The 19,565-nt window shown below is 46.4% G+C and overlaps 1 protein-coding gene across 4 annotated transcripts in view; it reads left to right on the top strand.

Moving 5' to 3' along the window:
• LOC132593050 (uncharacterized) overlaps positions 1 to 19,565 on the top strand; it is a 194,476-nt gene that overhangs the window by 171,145 nt on the left and 3,766 nt on the right. The window contains exons 1-3 of one of the 4 annotated variants that reach the window (XM_060281745.1): positions 3,369 to 3,453; positions 3,876 to 3,942; positions 5,782 to 6,074. In XM_060281745.1, coding sequence (XP_060137728.1) covers positions 5,798 to 6,074 — 277 coding nt within the window. In that variant the 5' untranslated portion in view covers positions 3,369 to 3,453; positions 3,876 to 3,942; positions 5,782 to 5,797. Of the gene's footprint in view, positions 1 to 3,368; positions 3,454 to 3,875; positions 3,943 to 5,781; positions 6,075 to 11,219; positions 12,403 to 12,650; positions 19,257 to 19,565 lie in introns of those variants that run through there. The other 3 variants (XM_060281743.1, XM_060281742.1, XM_060281738.1) reach the window with 3 other exon arrangements.

Below are 19,565 nucleotides of genomic sequence, written 5' to 3'. Positions count from 1 at the left end.
GTAAACCAAGAAAATCTTTAATAAAAATTATTTCAAAAAGAAACGCCTAAAAACATCACAAAAAGGGGCAGGGGTGGAACTAAGTGTTTGTAGGCTTTTTCCATTGCTGTTCCAATTGTACACAATTTCACAAAGGTGTGCGGTGCCTTGGAACGTAATCCCCATGTAAATGGGGAATTGCCTGCATAGGACTGCTACAACTCACACTTACTTCCCACTGAAATACTTACAAGTTTATGTTGATTAAAATTATTCTTCATTTTAAATATTGTATGTTTTTTCCTGTTTTTTGTGCACTACAAATAAAATAGTGTGCCTAGGAATTTGTTCATATTTTTTGCCAAAGCAAAGTCCGGCCCCCAACAGTGTCTGAGGGACAGCGAAATGGCCCCGTTAAAAAAGTTTGAGGACCCCTGCTAAACAGGAATCACATCATGGAAAGTCCACTGCAATGCCGCTGGCAATTCTGCAGAAGTGTGACGATTTCTTGGCACCAGCAGCCACCTGTCTAGAGGCAGCCTTGCTACTACCAGCCTTTGAAACTGAACAGCAAGTTCATTAATTAATGTACACAGTGAAGTGGAAATTCAGATTCAGAACCTTTGCTTTAGAAGTACCAGTGCATTACTATAGGTAGGTAATGCAAATGATTAAAAAAACTGGATCCTCTTACCTTACTGGGGCACCAGCTACCCCGGTCACTTTCCCCAGAACCTGCTGGGTTTTCCATCTTCCTGCTCCTTCCTTCCTCTGCAAACAGGGGGGATTTTAACTGTAGCCCCGAGTGGCCAGAAGTCCAGATTGGATCTTGCCCTGAGCCTGTAAAAGAAATACAATTCTTTACCTGAATTGATTGTTGCAACGAGGAAGGTGCATTGTCCTTGAAGTTTAGGAAGCCAAACTCACCATGTATTGCAAGCAGCACATTCTGGATGGAACCCAGATGTTCCATTTCTACACATTCAAGGAACCGGCAACAAGCTTGCTCCCCCCTTTCCTGGATCATACGCAGCAATTTTTTACTTTTCTCCTTGGAGTCTTCCTCTGCTTCCAGCAAGACCCAGTATTCTTTCAATGTGATAATATAGCGAGAGTATAACACATGCAAAATGTTTCTTCCAAGAATTTCAATTAATTCTTTTCTTCTCTTGCAGATTATCTTCTTAGCAGAGATTGCGACTCCTTCCAGTGGCCTGTCGCAGAAATGTCCAATTTGTTTTACGCATCAGGGGAAGAAAGCCTTAGAATCTGGTTAGGATACAAGCTGGGCCTGAGGTCCCCCACCCCTGGTCTCCTGCCCTCACCGACCGTCTCGGCCATCTGCAATCTGACTCTCATCTGCCACCCAGAAAACATGCTTAAATAATCCATAATGAAAAGAAACTATGATGTGATTTGCCACCAATTTAATAACTGTCCAGAATATATCTACTCTTTGTGGTCCATTTTGCATCTGTCTCCAAGTTGTACCCCACTGCTTGACCTTAGTGACATTTTCTGCTTGCAAAGCATGACCAATGGCCAAGCATACAGAAGCTTGAACTGGCTGACAGGTTCCGCTCTGGCCTCGCACCCAAGATTTCTTCAAAGATGAGTCTCCCCACATTGAGAAGGAAACTATTACTTATCACCCCAAAAGTAACAGATTTGTCCATCCTTGTTTCTAGTTGCATCTCCCTCCCAAGCAAATTTCTAATGTTGCCTCATGCCAACTAACCTGAAATGCTTCCAGAACGGAGTCCTGGCCCTTTGCCAAAATAGCAAAGAACTTACCACACTTTTTCTTTTCCCACCTCTCTCTGCATTCTGTCCACATCAGAGGGCATGACCAGGTCATCTGCGGGTGGGAAAGATCCATACCAGTTGTTTATTCCCTCCCCCCAAGTCTTATTTGTTTAATTGCCCCCCCCAAAAAAATATTGGCGCTAAACAATTTATGTTCTTAATCTACATCCAATGCCCTGGGTGGGGTGGGGGGATCACACTGACTCCCCACCCCCACCCTAAATATATAAATATATTTCCAGTGTCTATGGCAAGTGGGAGTGGAGTGGAATGCAGAGTCCATATAATGTCTGTATTGTCAAAGCATGCTGCATCTAAACCGCACGGCCGGAAGTTGTTCAAAGGAGGCAGAATTTATCTGTGCAGCAAATGTTGGCCCCTTCAGACTGAGTAAACAACACAATTTCTCCCCCTTGAATAAGTTATGGGTTTGAAGATTTTCAGTTTTAAGCAATAAATAAAGTAAAACTGTTACAGAAAATATTAGGGTCTTTCTGATTAATTAAAATAGCATCCCTATCATACAATTCAGAAGCTACTCAACAACTTTCCCACAAGAGCCTCATTGCTCTCTTGATGACGTGCAGCACAGCATACTATTGCAAGCCATTGGAAGACTCTGATTCAGGGGTTAGAACATTTGCTTTGTATGCAGAAGGTCCCAGGTTCAATCCCTGGAGTTTCCAGCTAGGGCTGGAAAAGACTTTCTTGAAATCCTGGAGTCTCTGTCACTCAGTGACAGCAACTAGCTTGGTAGAAAGGAGCTTTCTGCACACCTGAGAGGTTTAAAAGACCTGCAAGTTTTCTGACCTTTCAGGTCCGTTTTAAAATCTCTGCATGAAAGGAAGAAAGACCCTGCCTTCTTCTGCAAAGGACAAACTGAACCCCCAACTCCAAAGGGCTGTGAGCCAATTCCTTTCCACCATTTCTTTGCTGTTGGTGTAGGACCTAAGTCCCACCTGGGTAATAGGAGCAATGGAACCAACACAAAGAGGCAACATGCCAGGCAGGATACAACAAGATTTATTTGTTCAGCATATGCTAAGCAAAGGTGCAGTGCAATCAGCTCGCAACCTGCACACCGACTAGTGGATGCACAATTCTTTTATACAGTCACAAACAGGCAACAGCTGATTTCCTTAACTACAAAAAGCACATGTATTCCAAACTGCCATACGCCCTTCTCCCTTCTTATCTGGTCCTGCGAGCCCAGCTTGTACTCCCCTCCTTCCTTTACTGGGTGTGTAGGGTATAGGGTAGGCATTTGATAACAGTTTGCAAGCTACGTGCTTATGGCCCCTTGCTTTTGTCACACTTCAAGCCCCTCTATACAATGTGCTGTGTATTTGAACCCTAAATACTATGCAACTATTTTCATATCAATTATGTGTGTCTTAAAATAAAGGTATTGGCCCTTCATTGGTATTTGTAATGGAGGAGAGAGCAACTTAACCCACCCAGCCCAAACGCTGTACTCTTATCAGTCTGGAAACAGCAGGCGGATGCTACATGACTAGAAGTCATATGTTAACTCAGAACCCGTCTGAGAGAGTGAAGCTTTCAGTTTCACATTTCACTTTCCCTGCTCTCTGCCTATAAATATAGGAGAAGCACAGCTGTTTACTAGGAGGTGAGAAGTCTTTCTGCTGCTCCTACAGAGAAAAGAAGGTAGGTTCTATTCCTTTCTACCTGAGATGCAAAGCATACAGATCTTATGTGAATGTTTAGAGTTTGTGTACATTTCACAAACTCATCCTTATTGAACGGAATTTCCAATTGTGATAGATCCCGCTCTACATTTGGGGTGATATTAGTATCCACTGTGTGTCCAAATAGGTGGTCCCTTCAGTAGCATATCTATCTATCTATCTATCTATCTATCTATCTATCTATCTATCTATCTATCTATCTATATTGTGGGGAACAACACAAAAGAGATTATATATATATATATATATGTATATGAGATTGCTTGCATTGTGTTCTTACTATTTGAAAACCTATACAGGGCAATGAAAAATTGGTAGGCATAATAAGTATGGTTGCCAACTGATCTTTAAAAAATGCTGTGTTCTGTGTCTTTTATTGAGGTTTTTGCTGCGCAGGAAGAGGCAGAGAAGCATTTCACAGCACAGAGTGAATCACCACTTCCTACAGGTAGGTAGCCGTGTTGGTCTGACGTAGTCGAAACAATAAATAAAAAATAAACAAGTAAATAAAATTCCTTCCAGTAGAACCTTAGAGACCAACTAAGTTTGTCATGGGTTTATCATACCTGTGACAAACTTAGTTGGTCTCGAAGGTGATACTGGAAGGATTTTTTAAATTTTTTGTTTCTCCACTTCCTGTTAGCTGCAGATCCTCAGAAATTATTGAAAAGCATTAAAAACACCCAATCCTGCCCCTCTAGCATAAGCATGTGCCTCCAGTTGAACAACTTTTGGGGGGCAATCTCCCCAAACAAGCTCAACAACTTTTGGGGACCCCCCCCAAAAAAATCCTGGCTACTCCCAGAGTGGCTCAGATTGGCTGGCTGTCAGTACACTACCTGGGATGCTCCTCTGCTGGTGGGGGGGGGGGTCAGCGATGAGACATGCAGGCACCCTGGTGGAGAAAACCAGCATGGGCCGTTGCAGCAGCCCTGTGTGGCCCCTACCCAGTGTGAGCAGCTCAGAATGAAAAAAGGCAGAGAGGGTGGGCATGAGTTGCAGGAGGAGGGAAAAAGGAGGGAGGGAGGGAGGAGGGTAGAAGGCAGAAGGGAAAGCAGTGAATGGGAGCAGGAAGGCAGGCAGGCTGTGCTGCCTGGCCCTTGGGGTGCCCAGCACAGAAGCCAGCGGGTGGGCAGTTCAGGTACTCATCCAGGACCGAGCAGGGCCGCGGTCGGCAGTCCCGGACTACAGGGACAGGTCCAGTGGGAACAATGTCCAGTGGCGAGGCAGCAGGGTCAGTAAACAGTCTGTGGATCTAGCCGGGTAGCCAAAGCTCAGGAACATGCCAAGGGGGGGGGGGGAATCCATGAGGCACAGTCAAAGTCCAGTCCAAGTTCCAGGAGTCCTACATGGGTTCAGTGTGGCAAGGAGCAAGGCAGGAAGCAGGGCAAGGTCCAGGTCAGGAGCAGGGACGTGGCCACAGGCAGGTAGAGGTTAGCAACTGCGCTGCTCACGCAACTTGGGGCTGGGCTGGCTGGCCTTTATCTGCCCCGAGGCATAGGGCGGCCCCGATCCTCCGGTGACTCGCCTCTCCTGGAGGCAAGCACTCCTCCTGCAGGAACTTAGTTCCCTTCGCCTCTCTGCCCTGAGCCTCTGCAGCTCAGGAAAGGCGGGTGGGTTACCGGACCCAGGGGTAGCCTCAGCTTCCTCTGATGGGGCTGAGAATGGGACAACTGCAGGCAATGGGTCCTCCAGCACATCTGGGACCAGAGCAGACTCAGCTGATCCCTGCACCTGAGGATCCAGCACAGGTGAGGGCCCTTCAAGCTCCTGCCCTAGTCCCGGCTCAGCTGGTTCTGGAGGCGGGGAATCCTGTGCAGGCTGGGATCCCTCAGGTTCAGCATCTGAGTCCGAATCCCAGGCCATCACGCAGGAAGATAGATGGAGGAGGGGAGGCAGGCAGAACAGAGCACACCTGACCCCAGTGGCCGTGGAGGAAGTCACTGGCAGAGAGTGAAAGGCAACAAAAAGAGAACATTTCTGGTCCATGGTCTATTCCAGCTTTGGAGGCGCCAATACAGCCCCTTGCCAAGGGCTCAAAAATGTCTGGCAGAGGAGGGGAGGGGGTTTGTGGTGCAAGTGCTAAAAATAAAATTGTACAAATTAAATTTGCTGGTAAGCAACTGAATCCCACCCTAAAATAGCACGTCTGGAACCACCCACAGTTTGCAGCTGAAGTAGAAAAACAAAAATCCAATTTGGTATAAGACAACGTTTGAAAGCTCAACAGGTTCTAATTCTTTTCCCCCCCTCCTCTTATTCTCTAAATAAAATGTTTCTTTCACAGACTGCTGCTTTCAGAGATGATGTCCCACTATGAAATTATAAGCAAAGGGAGAAAGCAATTAATTGATATACTTCAGAAGAACATAGACTGTGTTTTAGATGAGTTACGCTTAGAGACTGTCATCACAAAAGAAGAATATGAGGGCCTGGAGAAATATGAAGACTCAAAGAAAAAAAGTAGAGAATTGCTTATTCTGATACAAGAAAAAGGAGAAGCCGCCTGTTGCCAGTTCCTGGAATGCTTAGAAGTCGCATGTCCTGGTTCAAATCATGCCCTGCATGTTCAAAAACACGGTGAGTCTCACCATTCTTCCCAAACCTTAAAAACGTTTAGATATATCTTCCTTCTTCCTTGTCATCACAACAGCCATATGAGTTAAGAAACCACTTATCACTTTACAGATGAGACTCAAAATCCGCTCCAGAGTTTTGGCCACTCAGTGCTGATGTCAGAATCCCATCCAGGTGAGTTTGCAAATTGGCAGCAGAGGCTGGAGCTATTGGTTTGTTTTTGCCTTTTAAAAATCTATTTCTTTGAGGCAGGGCCAGGAAAATATTTTTCTGCCTAGGCTTGCCAGACTCAATATAGAGGACAGGACTTATGTGCCTTTAATTGCCCTGCTCTCTTTTGAGTCTGGAAACCTTAAAGAGAAACCAGCAGACCCTTTGCTTGGAAATTAAACAAAGGGTCTGCTGGTTTCTCTTTAAGGTTTCCAGACTCAAAAGAGAGCAGGGCAATTAAAGGCACAGAAGTCATGTCCTCTATTGAGTCTGGCAACCCTATTTCTGCCTGAGGGCTGCATTCCTTTCTGGGCAACCTTCCCTGCTGGTGGTGGGTGGGGCCAAAGGCAAACGTGGGTGGAGCAACAAATGCATTTTTTAAAAAAAGAAAAGAAAAAAGACTAGTTTCCTAGTTCTGCTGGATCTCTCAGCGGCTTTTGACACCATTGACCATAACATCCTTCTGGACCGTCTAGAGGGGCTGGGAGCTGGGGGCACCGTCATACAGTGGTTCCGCTCCTTCCTCCTGGGCCGTGTTCAGAAAGTGGTGTTGGGGGATGAGTGTTCAGACCCCTGGGCACTCACTTGTGGGGTGCCTCAGGGTTCCGTTCTCTCCCCCATGCTTTTTAATATCTATATGAAGCCACTGGGAGATATCATCAAGGGGTTTGGGCTGGGTGTTCATCAGTATGCAGATGACACCCAGCTCTACCTCTCTTTTAAATCAGAACCAGTTAAGGCAGTGAAGGTCCTATGTGAATGCCTGGAGGCGGTTGGAGGATGCATGGTGGCTAACAGATTGAGGTTGAATCCTGACAAGACAGAAGTAGCTACTGTTTTGGGGGACAGGGTGTGGGGGACTCCCTGGTTCTGAATGGGGTAACTGTGCCCCTGAAGGACCAGGTGTGCAGCCTGGGAGTCATTTTGGACTCACAGCTGTCCATGGAGGCACAGGTTAATTCTGTGTCCAGGGTGGCAGTCTACTTTTCTGCCTGAGGGCGGCATTTCTTTCTGGGCAACCTTCCCTGCTGGTAGTGGGTGGAGCCAAAGGCAAACGTGGGTGGAGCAACCAATGCATTTTTTGTGCAAAGACTAGTTTCTACACATTACCTTCATGTCATGCGGGGCCTCCGAGGGATGTGGCATTCAGAGGACTGAAAAGGAAAGTTCTTCCTAGACTGCCAAAGGGGAGGAGCTTGTAGAATGTGCTGCGCATGACCTCCCACTTACCATTCACCTGATGTCCCCAATGGCAGAACACACTGAGGCCAGTAGCAGCTTGGTGAAGACTGCCATGCTCAGCCATTTGGTGGATAGCCTGGGAGACAGTGTTGGGAGCAGTTGGTGGCCAGGGTGCATGTTGACACCAATGACATGGGGAATGTAGTTGTGAGGTCCTGGAAGCCGCAAGAGCAGACATGAGCAGCGGTGAGCAGCTGGCGCTCATAGTTCACCTCGTACCTGGAAGGGAGTGCAGTTTCTGTGAGTAGGTGTAACCCTCCTTCCCCAGGCTGGCCCTGTTATGAGACAGGGTGAGGCAGGTACCTCAGGTGTCATGGGCTGGAGGTGCAGAGTGACAACAAGGGGCTGAAGGGAGAGAACTGTCTGGGCCCCCCAGCCTGCCCTACACCCACCCAGGTGACGTTGGCCCCATGTACCGTAAAGGACACTGTCCTGCCACCAGTGAGAATGTCAGATTCAACAGTCAGTCCAGTCAGGATACAGGGTGTGTGGCACTATCTTGCCCTTTTCCTCAGGCAGCAAAGTATCTTGGACCAGCGCTGCTTCTTCCCCCTTGGGGGATCATTGCAAAGCACTGTGTGCACACTGGCAGTGGCTCTCTGTTCTGCTCACCTCGATTCTGCAAAGCAAACCTGCTCACAAGTGTTTGGCCAGCAGAGGCGGCATTTGAAGTGGAGAGCCTGGCCTTTGGCCGCAGAGAGCTCCTCATCATCATCACAGTGGAAAGGGAATGCAGGGTGTGTTGGAGAGAGAGTTTTGGAAGAGAGCTCTTACACTCTAATAGCAGAATTAAGTAGAATTAAAACTGCATTATATTTACTTCTACTGTCAACCACCTTTAAACAAACATTCCCCCGCAAAAAATAGGCTACAATAAATCACATACACTTAGCCATCCGACGGGCGCCCAGGGAGGCGGAGGTGGCAGAGGCTATGCATCGCCAGCCTCCGGGGCAGGGAGGCAGGTTGGGAGAGGCCCAGGTTGCCCAGGCGGCATGCTCACAGGCAGGCGAGGAGGCCTGGAGCCATAGCTGCCAAGTTTTCCCTTTTCTCACGAGGAAGCCTATTCAGCATAAGGGAAAATCCCTTTTAAAAAGGGATAACTTGGCAGCTATGCCTGGAACGGGAGACAGGGCACACGGGGTCCAGGGCACACGGGGTACCTCTCTCCTCTGCAATCACCTCCTGGCCCTGGGAGGGTCGGGTCCAGGACCCTGGTAGGCCGCATCTGGTCCGCGGGCCTTAGTTTGGGGATGCCTGTCCTGTATGATGATCTCTGTCAAGAGATAGGGGAAATGTGTTCTTGTAACTTCTTCTCAAACTTTCAATACCATCTACCATAGTATCTTTCCGGAGCGGCTGTCCAAGCTAGGAGTGGGTGGCACTGCTTTGCGGTGATGCTTAGGGGGTGCTCTTCAGCTCCACGAAAGCATCAATGTGGAATTCCTCAGGGTTCAATTTTTATCTCCTTTGCTGTTTAACATCTACATGAAACCACTGAGTAGGACCATCCTGAAACAGTTCAGGACCACAAAGCCTCTCCCCATAGAAAGCAACCGAGTTCCTGCAATCACCATCTTCTTGAGCAGGCATCCCCAAACTTCGGCCCTCCAGATGTTTTGGACTACAGTTCCCACCATCCCTGACCACTGGTGCTGTTAGCTAGGGATCATGGGAGTTGTAGGCCAAAACATCTGGAGGGCCGCAGTTTGGGGATGCCTGTTCTTGAGCCTCCTCCATGAGAGGTCTGGAGGGAGGCAAAATGAGAACGGGCCTTTTCTGCTATGGCTCCCCACTTGTGGAATGCTCTCCCTAGGAAGGCTTGCCTGGTGCCTTTGTTACATATCTTTAGGCTCCGGGCAAAAGCATTTTCCTTCTCTCAGGCCTTTTGCTAATTAAACAATCCATGGCCTTTTAAACAGGAGGGGGATTTGTTTGTTTGTTATGGTATAAGATGACCCCCTAATTTTCAAGTTAAAATATAGAGTTTGGTATATACTCACCGTATAAGATGACCCCTCTCCCACCGCACACCAAATTAAAATTAAACATCAGATTTGATTTCAATATGGTTATTTTAATTCAAATGCTTATGACATGCAGGTACCAGTACTTAGCAGGAAAACTGTCACTTATAAACATAAGCCACTGCCAGCAATAGACTCACGGTACAAGCGAAACCTTGTAAAAGTATTGGGGCACTAGGACCCAGAGAAGCCGTGTTCGCTGTGACTGAAGAACCAGCCACCAGTACTATTGCTCTCTGGTACTGAGCAAGCCTAAATCAAATTAAACAAACACTGAATAACGCAAATAAGCAAAATGGAAATAGAGAGAAAATATGCAAGCTCGAAAGAGCCTGCATAAACTCCCCAGCGCCACGTGCAGTGCCTCCGCACAGCAAAAGAGGGCAAGCTGCTCAAATGAACTTGAGGAAACAGAGGGCTTAAAAAAGGAACGAACAGAGCAAAGCCAGCTGATCCCGGCACTGCCTAGGAGCAATGAGAGCAATGAGGGGAAGAGAGCAATTGAGCAGTCAATATAAAGTCACAATAAAGATAAACACTTGCCCCAACAACCTTGGCAAAAGATGGGGGGGGGGGTTAGAACAAACACCCCTGGTGGAAACATTGAATCACACTGGGTGCAGTTTAGCTTTTGATTTTCAGATGCTTTTGATTTTGCTTCAACACAGGGTGGATTTGATTTAAATCACTAGTCAGTAAGACTTTGATTTAAATATTTTTTTTACAAAAAAGACTCATTCTTGCTAGTATAATCTTAATATTTACAACCAGATGAAGGTTTCATTTTTCGAATAATAAATTTTCAGAGTTTTTACCGTTATATCAAAAATTACTGATTTGGGTATACTATTACAAATACATGGGCAGATAATTATGAAATTATTTTGAGGTTAACTCTTTATATTTTGTTAACTTTGCTGTACTTTATTGGAAGGAGAGAAATAATCATTTCCTTAATAACAATTTAAACAATTTATATAACATTACAGTATAGCATATGTATCCATGTTTGTTAACTGATGTGGTTAAACAATTTTTTTTAAAAAAATATTAGACTGAGTTTTAGCACACATGAAAAACTTAAAAACAAATCCTTATTTCCTGATGAATAGCCTTTGGACTATAATGCAACTTTAATAGGAAACTATCTTTAGAATTTTTTTTCCTCCAAAAGCATTTTGTTTTAAAAATCAAATTTAAATAAAAAAATATTTTTAAAAAAATCATTGATTTTTATCCACCCTGCTTCAACAGAAGTCATTCGGCATCACCTGCAGTTAATTGTAAAAAGAAGGAAATTGAATTTGTAATGACAAAGTTTTTAGCTTCCCCCCCAATCTGACCTTTTTGTTTTGTTATTGTTTGCTTTTCATCTGATGCTTTCAGATCACTTGAATCTCAGGAAAGACCTTCATGTCCCAGACTCTGTTGAATTTTCAGGGGAAAGAAGTGGATCCAATAGCATGGATCTGGCTAGATCTGGAAACCAGGATGCTCCCCGGTCCCGAGAGGGTGTAGGAGAGGTTGAGAGTCTACGTCACGGGTGTCAAACTCAAGGCCCGGGGGCCAAATCCGGCCCGCCAGACCTCGTCATGTGGCCCGCCGAGAGCCCCAGCCAGCGGGACCCAGCAGCGGGACCCTGCTGCTGAAGTGCCGCGCCGACAAAGCGCCGACAAACAGCTGGGGCCTGGGGGGGGTAGAAAGGCGGCTGCAGCAGCGCTGCGTGGAGCGCCCCGAGCCACAGCAGGAGAAGGAAGAGGCAGCTTGCCGGGTCAGCGCCCAGCAGCACTGCACGGAGAGTCCCAAGCCTCTGCGACGCAGCAGTGCTCTGTAGCACTTTGAATCCTCCTCCTCCTGCCACGGCTCGGCACCTGGAAGTGGCTGCTGCTGAAGCACAGACAAAGCACCCAGCAGCGCCGCGTGGAGGAGGAGGAGGATTCAAAGTGCTACAGAGCACTGCTGCGTCCCAGAGGCTCGGCACTCTCCGTACGGTGCTGCCGGGCACCGACCCGACAAGCCTCCTCCTCCTCCTCTTGCCTCACCTCCTCCTCCTGCCGCGGCTCAGCCTCATGAACGTGAGCTCAGCAGCGGCTCAGCCTCATGAACGTGCAACTCTGAGGCTTTACGCACGTCTGCTAAAACGGACACCCACTGCCTCACGCTGCACAGGAAATGTTTTTTGCCCCTGGGTCCCTTTGCGCTCTTTTCTGGCGTTGAATCAAGGCGGCGACCCCCCCCTCCCTTTCTTCCTTCCTCTCTCTCGTTCTTATTCTTTCTTTCCCTCTCCTTCCTTCCTTCTTTATCTCTGTCTTCTCTCCGTCTTTCTTTTTCTTTCCTTCTTTATTCCCTTCCTTCTTTCCTACTCTTCTTTCTCTCCCCTCTTTCCTTCCTCCCTCTCTCCCTCCCACTCCTTCCTTCCTTCCTTCCTTCCTTCCTTCCTTCCTTCCTTCCTTCCCATCTTTCTTCCTCTCCCTCATTCTTATTCTTTCTTTCCCTCTCTACTTCCTTCCTTCTTTCTCCCTTTCCGTCTTCTCTCCCTCTTTCTTTTTCTTTCCTTCTTTATTCCCTTCCTTCTTTCCTACTCTTCTTTCTCTCCCCTCTTTCCTTCCTTCCTCTCTCCCTCCCACTCCCTCTTTTCTTCCTTCCTTCCTTCCTTCCTTCCTTCCTTCCTTCCTTCCCTCCCTCTCCCTCTCCTCAGAAACATAGGATGCTGCTTTATACTTCTGGCCCTTAAACCCTGGAACCAGGAGAGCAGCTCCAGCGAGTCAACCTCAGCCAGTCCCTTTGGTGAAGGGTGGTGGCTCACTGGCAGAACATCTGTCCTGCATGCAGAAGGACCCCAGCATCTCCAGGTACCAGTAGCTCTGCAAAGCTCCTGCATGAAACCCTAGTGAGCCTCCACCACCCAGTGCAGTTACCAAAAATCATTTTTCAATAAATTGTACAATAATTGTACATTTGAATATCTACTTGCCATTATTCTGACTATGTTTCTGCTTTCAGAGCTAGTTATTATTTACATTATTACAAAAAAAACAGTAATAATTGAATGCAGTGACAATAATTTATGATAATAAAGAGTGGACACATTGTCCTACAGATACAACCGGCCCTTTGAGGGTGACCAAACTGCTGATGCGGCCCCCCGATGAATTTGAGTTTGACACCCCTGGTCTACGTTCTCCTGTATCCTCAGAGGCAGGAAGTGGATCTCAGAGCCCAGATGATGCTATTATGCTTCCATGGGGTGCAAGCAGCACTGAGGACCCAGATGATGCCAGTCTCCTGCTCTCCAGCAAAGAAAGAGAAGTCAAGACTCCAGATTCCCTGGATGTAGCGGAGAACCCCAGTGATGCTGCCATGGGCGCAGAGAACGGAGGTAGAGATGAGGATCTAGAGAGCTGTGCATCTCCGCGGGTAGGAAGTGGGGCTGAGAGCCTAAGTGCCCCTCTGTCTTCTAGCAAAGGAAGTGGAGCCAGCGATGGGAACTGTGGCAAATCTGAAGGTATAGAAAGTGGAGTGCAAATTCCTGCCATCTCTGCATCAAAGGGAGAAGAAGAGGGAGCCCAACAACTGGATTCCTCCAAGAAAAAAAGGACGAGCGGGTTTCCCACAAGAAGGGAAAGATTTGAGAACTCAAAAGGTGGTTTGTATCAACAATAAAGGGAACTCTGGATGGGATGAGTTGTTGCTCAGTAGGCCAAAGCCCCAGTTGTAATAAATTGACGACTTACCATACATAGCAAAAGTGAATTTTTAGGAAAGTCACTTAAAAACAACTGGGTATCTAAATCTGACTCCAGTGCAGCATATATTTGGTGTGCAGCTTCCGTTTCCTTGCTGTAAACCACTTTAGTACTGCATGGTGTTTTGGGCACAGAAATCTGGGGAGTAACAAATATATACTTATTAGCCAAATATATACTTCTTAGAAGCAGAATAATTATATATACATGGATGTTTAATCTGCTACATGTCTACTGGCTGCAGAATCTTGGCTCAATGCGAAAACCTGGTATGAGTTTTCTTTTTTCTTTGATACTACTCAGGTATAGATAAACCGTATTTTTGGCTCATAAGCCTTGTGCAGATGATCGGGAAGTCCCTGATTTCTGTGCGTTCATTAAAAAAAAACCCAGAAAATATGTATACATAGTGCCGATTCTTGTTATCTAGGCACTTAACAGTTTGTATGTGCATGAATATAAGGTTGGGGCCAAAAAAAGAATGTCTTGGTTAATGTATCAGGGAGGGAGACAGAAGGGAACAACTCATTCCAAAGTGAATTCAGGATCCGGGGGGGGGGGGCTAGGCTCACAACAACCCTGTCAAGTAGGTTAGGTTGATGGGTTCGTTGCTGTTGTTGTTTAGTCGTTCAGTCGTGTCCGACTCTTCGTGACCCCATGGACCAGAGCACGCCAGGCACTCCTGTTTTCCACTGCCTCCCGCAGTTTGGTCAGAATCATGTTCGTAGCTTCGAGAACACTGTCCAACCATCTCGTCCTCTGTCGTCCCCTTCTCCTTGTGCCCTCCATCTTCCCCAACATCAGGGTCTTTTCCAGGGAGTCTTCTCTTCTCATGAGGTGGCCAAAGTATTGGAGCCTCAGCTTCACGATCTGTCCTTCCAGTGAGCCGTCAGGGCTGATTTCCTTCATGATGGATAGGTTTGATCTTCACTGGGGATGAGGGTGGGGGGTTAAAAACCATTTTGACTCCTGCTAAGGTTGGGAGAAAATGGCTGCCCGCTGCAGTGAGGACCCAACATAAGAAAGCAATGCCTTAGTGCCTTCTTCCCATGTGTCAGTTTTCATTTCTTAGTACATATAGTATTGATCTGATGGGTAGAGATCTTTCCTATTCTGATTAGTTCAGGAGTGTTCTAGAAGGTTTTTTTCTACGTGGGAAAGGTTTCTGATGTTTTGGTTATTTCTGCTGGGAAGCTGTGTACTCAGCGCAAAAACAATACTATATCGTGATAAATCCCTGAAACGAGATATTGATAAAGTGAATGATATTAAAACTAAACTAAAAATTGTTCAAAAAAACAAAATTAGCTTAAATCTCCCAAATATTTAGGGGCTGAGGTTTTCTTATCAAAAACTAGACAGGAACTGTAGACTCTGAAAAGAACTGAAAGCTACACCGCAGTCTGGGGCAAAATCCCCCAAAATAAGACTCAAGTTTTGTTTAAACTAAAGGTTAGCTAATCCTATGAGACAGTTCAAATAATGAATATCATAGCTATTTGAAAAAAGGTTAGGTAAAAGGCTGTAAAAGCTCTCCTAGTTGTGATGTTATAATGCTATTGCTAAGACTGCTGAAGGGTGTTTCTGATTGCCGGCTTATATACTGAGAAGCTGTGTACAGCTGGATTATGTTAGGATTTCATAGTAGATTCTGTTCCACCTTAAACAGGAACAGGCTTGGAAGAGGATGTTGACTGTGTCACATGATGTATATTTCCGTTTGTTGTACTATTGTAATGTCAGTTGCTTTCGCTTTGCTGATGGAGACAGACACATTTGGTCTTGCTTCCGAGATGCTTTAGAATAAACGCTTGTATATATGCAAGAACTTCTCTGACTTTTCTCTGATGCTGCTGATGCTGCCAAACCACGCTAACGCTGGAGATGAGCTCTGCAGATAACGTGTCCAGACTCCAAGGAGCCTGGATCGTGTTACAGCTGGCTACCGCAGGAGAGAAGACACCCGGCAGAGGCTTACCAGGGGGCTTGGTGGCCCAGGTCTTCTGCGGTTATGCCAACAAAGGGTTCCGGGCCCAGTAATGGAATGGCTAATCGCCTAGAAGGTCGCAGAACTGGCTGGTGTTCTGACCCAGGCAGTAGAAAGGCAGCAGCGTTTTCCGAATGCAGCTACAGGATGCTGGTAACGTCGGACAAAGAGGAGAGAAGGTATGTAAAAGCTGGAGCTTTTACAAGCATGCCGCAGCAGGCACGCAAGCAAGAGACTTTGATCTGCGCAGCCTGAAGTTTTATGGCGGGCAGTAAAACTTTCACAGTGATTAATGACTGTGAGGACAGTGGACAGTGAGGAGCTGCAGCATTTTCCCGGTTAGTAAGAGAGAAGGGAAAATGGAGTTTTTGCACAGCTCTGCCTCTGAACAGATAATTTTCCTTCAAGGAGAAAATTATCAGAAATGGGCAAAGTGTACACAGAAGAGGCTGCAGGATGCAGGAGTGTGGTACACAATTGCCGCCAAGAGGGGGAGGGATAATTCCCCAGACCAATTCCCCAGCTGGAAGTCAGATGATTCTTTTGCGAGAGGAATGATTATCCTAAGTTTGTGTCCGGGACCATTGATTTACGTCGGTGCATGCAATTCGGCTTGCGAGATGTGGGAATCGTTGAAGCTAGCTCTTGGAGGGGGAGGAAGCTGTGATGGCGATTCCCCAAATGATTGCTGGAGTGCTGGGGCACCCGGTTGCAAACCACAGGAAGAGCTGGCTGTGATGTCAGACCTGGTGGGGGTGCAGTCTCCAGTGAATGCAAGAGCTGAGGGCGCCACTTGGGAATTGCAACAGGAGCTGGCTGTCATGTCAGACCTGGAACAAGTGGCTGCACAGAGTGCTTCAATGGAAATGGCTGAGGGCGCCAGTTGCAAATCTCAGGGAGAGATGGCGTCATCATCCCACACAGCCGTGCAGTCCCGTGGGAACCAAGGTCAGTCTTCAAAGTCTTTCCAGAAGCCGAGACGTAAACACAAGCCTGCAGGTGCAGCTTTGTCGCGAAGGAGGGGCAAGGAGATGCCCACAAAAGTGAAGCTTGTAGACAAGGCCCAGCCGAAGGGGGGAGAATTGCAGCCCACAACAGTGTCACAAGGCAAGGAGAAGGGGGGCGGCCAGGAGCAGAAGCCCACACAGCAGCAAAACGGGACTTTGCTGGCTCGAAAAGTTCAACGCAAGTTTGTTGTCAGTTCCACAGTTCAGAAGCACATTTGCAGTGACAGAAGTTTGTTTGCTTGCTTTTCTTCACAGGATGGTTTCGTGAAGTCTAGTGAAGGACTTTTAAGTGTGCAAGGAACTGGACATGTTTACTTAGGAGGACTGAACTTGACACTATGTGATGTTTTGTATGTGCAAGATGCACAAAATAATTTGCTTTCCATTTCACAGATGTCTGAAGAAGGGTATGGAATTTCTTTTGAAAATGGAAGCTGTCTCATCAAGAAAGGCGATGAGGAATTTCTGAATGCTCCAAGAGTTGATAATCAATATGTGTTTACTTTTGATTATGTTGATTAAAATGTGGTTGATATGCCTGAAGTTGCCTGTGATGCTAACACTAATCAGCTTCTTCTTACAGGTGGTTTTGATCACACCAATGGTCACCTGGGTTTGCAGGAGGTGTCCAAGGAGGAGAATAGAGAGGGTTTAAAGGTTCAACCCTGTGATTCTTTTGCAGAATGCAATAATGTAATTGCTGATGATGGGAAGCTGTCTAGCAGACAGACTTCCACACCCTGTGAAGTGATTCATATTGATCTAGCTGATCAAATGACACTTTCAGTGGATGAGGTTGCAAATGACCAAGATGGTCAACTGACTCCCTCAGAGAGTGAGGAAAGGTACACCAGGAGTGATGATGGTGCCAATCCCATTGGAGTGAAATGCTCCGGTCCCAGTGAAGGTGAATTCACTTCTCAGGAGCTAGATGCTTTCCTGGATGAGAAGTGAATTCAAAAGGATCTCTCACGTCCCAAAAGTTCTTGGGAGGGTGGTTTGTGTGAGGGAGCTGGGAATTCTGGAGAATTAATGCAGCAGGGACTTACACCCTTGTTGCACAGTGCCAATCCAGAGAACGTGCAAATGGGAGGTATTTCCATGGTTCACCCAGATGGTGATGTCAATCCCAAGGGGGTGGTAAAGGAGGAATTTTCCCTGGTTCACCTAGGTGGTGCTACCAATCCCAAGTGGGAGGAAGGTGGGGGAATTTTCCTGGTTCATGCAAATGATGTGATTCACCCAAGTGGTGGTGTAATTCATCAAGGTGAGAATGGTGCAGCACAAGCTGCAGATGATGATCAGGATGGTTCTAATTCAGTGGGAGGTAGTGGTACTGCTGTGGCTGGTGATGCAGCAGGCTACGAAGGTGTTGAAACCTCACTCAGACCTGCAGTTGACTCTGACACTGAATTGGTAGAATCACTGCTCACCATTGGTCATTTTTCTCCAGAGAAAGAGGACATGAGTGTTTGCAAATCTGAAGAGGCCACAACAGGCAAACAGCCTGAGAGATTTGCTGATGAGTTTGCTAAGACTGCTGTTGCTGTTCTTAGAAGCTCAGAAAAGGTTTTTGAACCTGCAAGCTTCAAGGAGGTTCAGGAAATGACCTCAAAAGATGCTCAACCATGGCTAGCTGCCATGAAAGCAGAGATTGATTCCTTAGATAGGAATCAGACCTGGGAACTGGTTAAAATGGTCCCAGGAATGAAGCTGGTAGATAGCAGGTGGGTCTTTAAGGCCGAAACTGACCAACATGGCAAGGTAACGAGGCACACAGCCAAACTGGTCACAACAGGGTTTTCACAGGTTCAAGGTGAAAACAACATTGAGACTATTGCACCAAATGTGAAGTATGAGAGCTTAAGGCTTTTGCTCAAGATTACTTCACAAGAGAAAATGCACGTATCACATTTTGTATTGGATGCTAATGATGCAAATGTTTCGACTGGGATTTTGCAGGAGGATCTGTTTTTACTTCCACCTGCAGGAGGAAGTAAAATTCAGTACATGGTGAGTTTGAACAAAGTATTTTTCATCAGTTTCCTTTTCTGAGATCCAGTGGTGAAGGAACCCTCTCCAGCACCCGGGGTGGGACTCCGAGGGGCGGGGCGAACTGCCCAGTGACGCATGCGTGATGTCTGTACGGACTGCGCATGTGTGGCATCCCTACGGAGTGTGCACGCGCAGCAGCCTGTACGGTCGCCATGTGAGAGGCATCCTGTATGGATGCCGTGCAAGCGGCACCCATACTGACTGCATGCGCCCTCGGCCACTCTACAGCTGGGGGAGGCAGGGGCCATCTTGTCACTCCCCCGAGTGGAACCCGGGGAACTCCGCCCTCCACTTCGTACGCCCTTGCTGAGATCCTCAGGGAAGAGCAATGCCTTGCTGTGTGTTTTCCCAAATACGATCTATGAAATGGTGGAGCAGCACCTCTTAAGTAATTCCTTTTTGCAATTCTTCAGTGGTTCAGTGAACAAAGCACAAAGTATTTGCTCAGCTTAACTGTTATGTTCTGTATACTCAATGTTCATTGGTCTGTGTTTTGTTTGGAGCAGGATTACCCCTTTAGTTCTTAATAAAACTATTTTGTTTCTCTCTCTCATTTCTCTCTCTTGTAACCCTGTTTGGGCTACCTAGCCTTTGCATTCACTAGTTGAGTTTGCTATTAGACAAGAGAGATCATTTGGCAAGTGGAATCCCATGGATATTAGTAATCAGTAATATCTTCATTTTACATTTTTGTTTTAACTACATGTCCCAAAGGCAGATGAATTGGGGGGGGGGGGACTTTCTCACCACCCCAGCTCCAGCAGGGGAGTTAGGAAACAGCAGTGGTTAGTGTATTCTGGTGCCGAGTAAACTGGCAAAAATGAATAATTCATGCAGCAATAAATGCTGGAGATGCAATGGTGGGCATGTCCCATAAGTAAAAAATTCTGGGAATTAATTCATGAAGAGATCAAAAAATTGATAAAAATGTCTTTCTAAAAAGGCGGAAATGTATCTATTAGGCATTCTATATAATGAGATTCCAGGTGAGATGAAAAATATTTTTATGTACGCTTCAACAGCTGCCAGAATGCTAGTGTCAAGTAAATGGAAAAGTACAGATATCCCGACAAAGGGTGAATGGATTAATAAAATATGCGAATATCTGGAACTAGCAAAATTGACAGATGTAATTAACAACAAACCAAAAATCATAATAAGAAAACAATGGGGATATTTAAACGATTATCTAGGTAAACAAGGTCTGGGAACCAAAATCT

Source organism: Zootoca vivipara, chromosome 13 (genome assembly GCF_963506605.1).
Source record: "Zootoca vivipara chromosome 13, rZooViv1.1, whole genome shotgun sequence".
NCBI classification, from domain to species: domain Eukaryota; kingdom Metazoa; phylum Chordata; class Lepidosauria; order Squamata; family Lacertidae; genus Zootoca; species Zootoca vivipara.
This window is presented reverse-complemented; position numbering and strand designations above follow the sequence as displayed.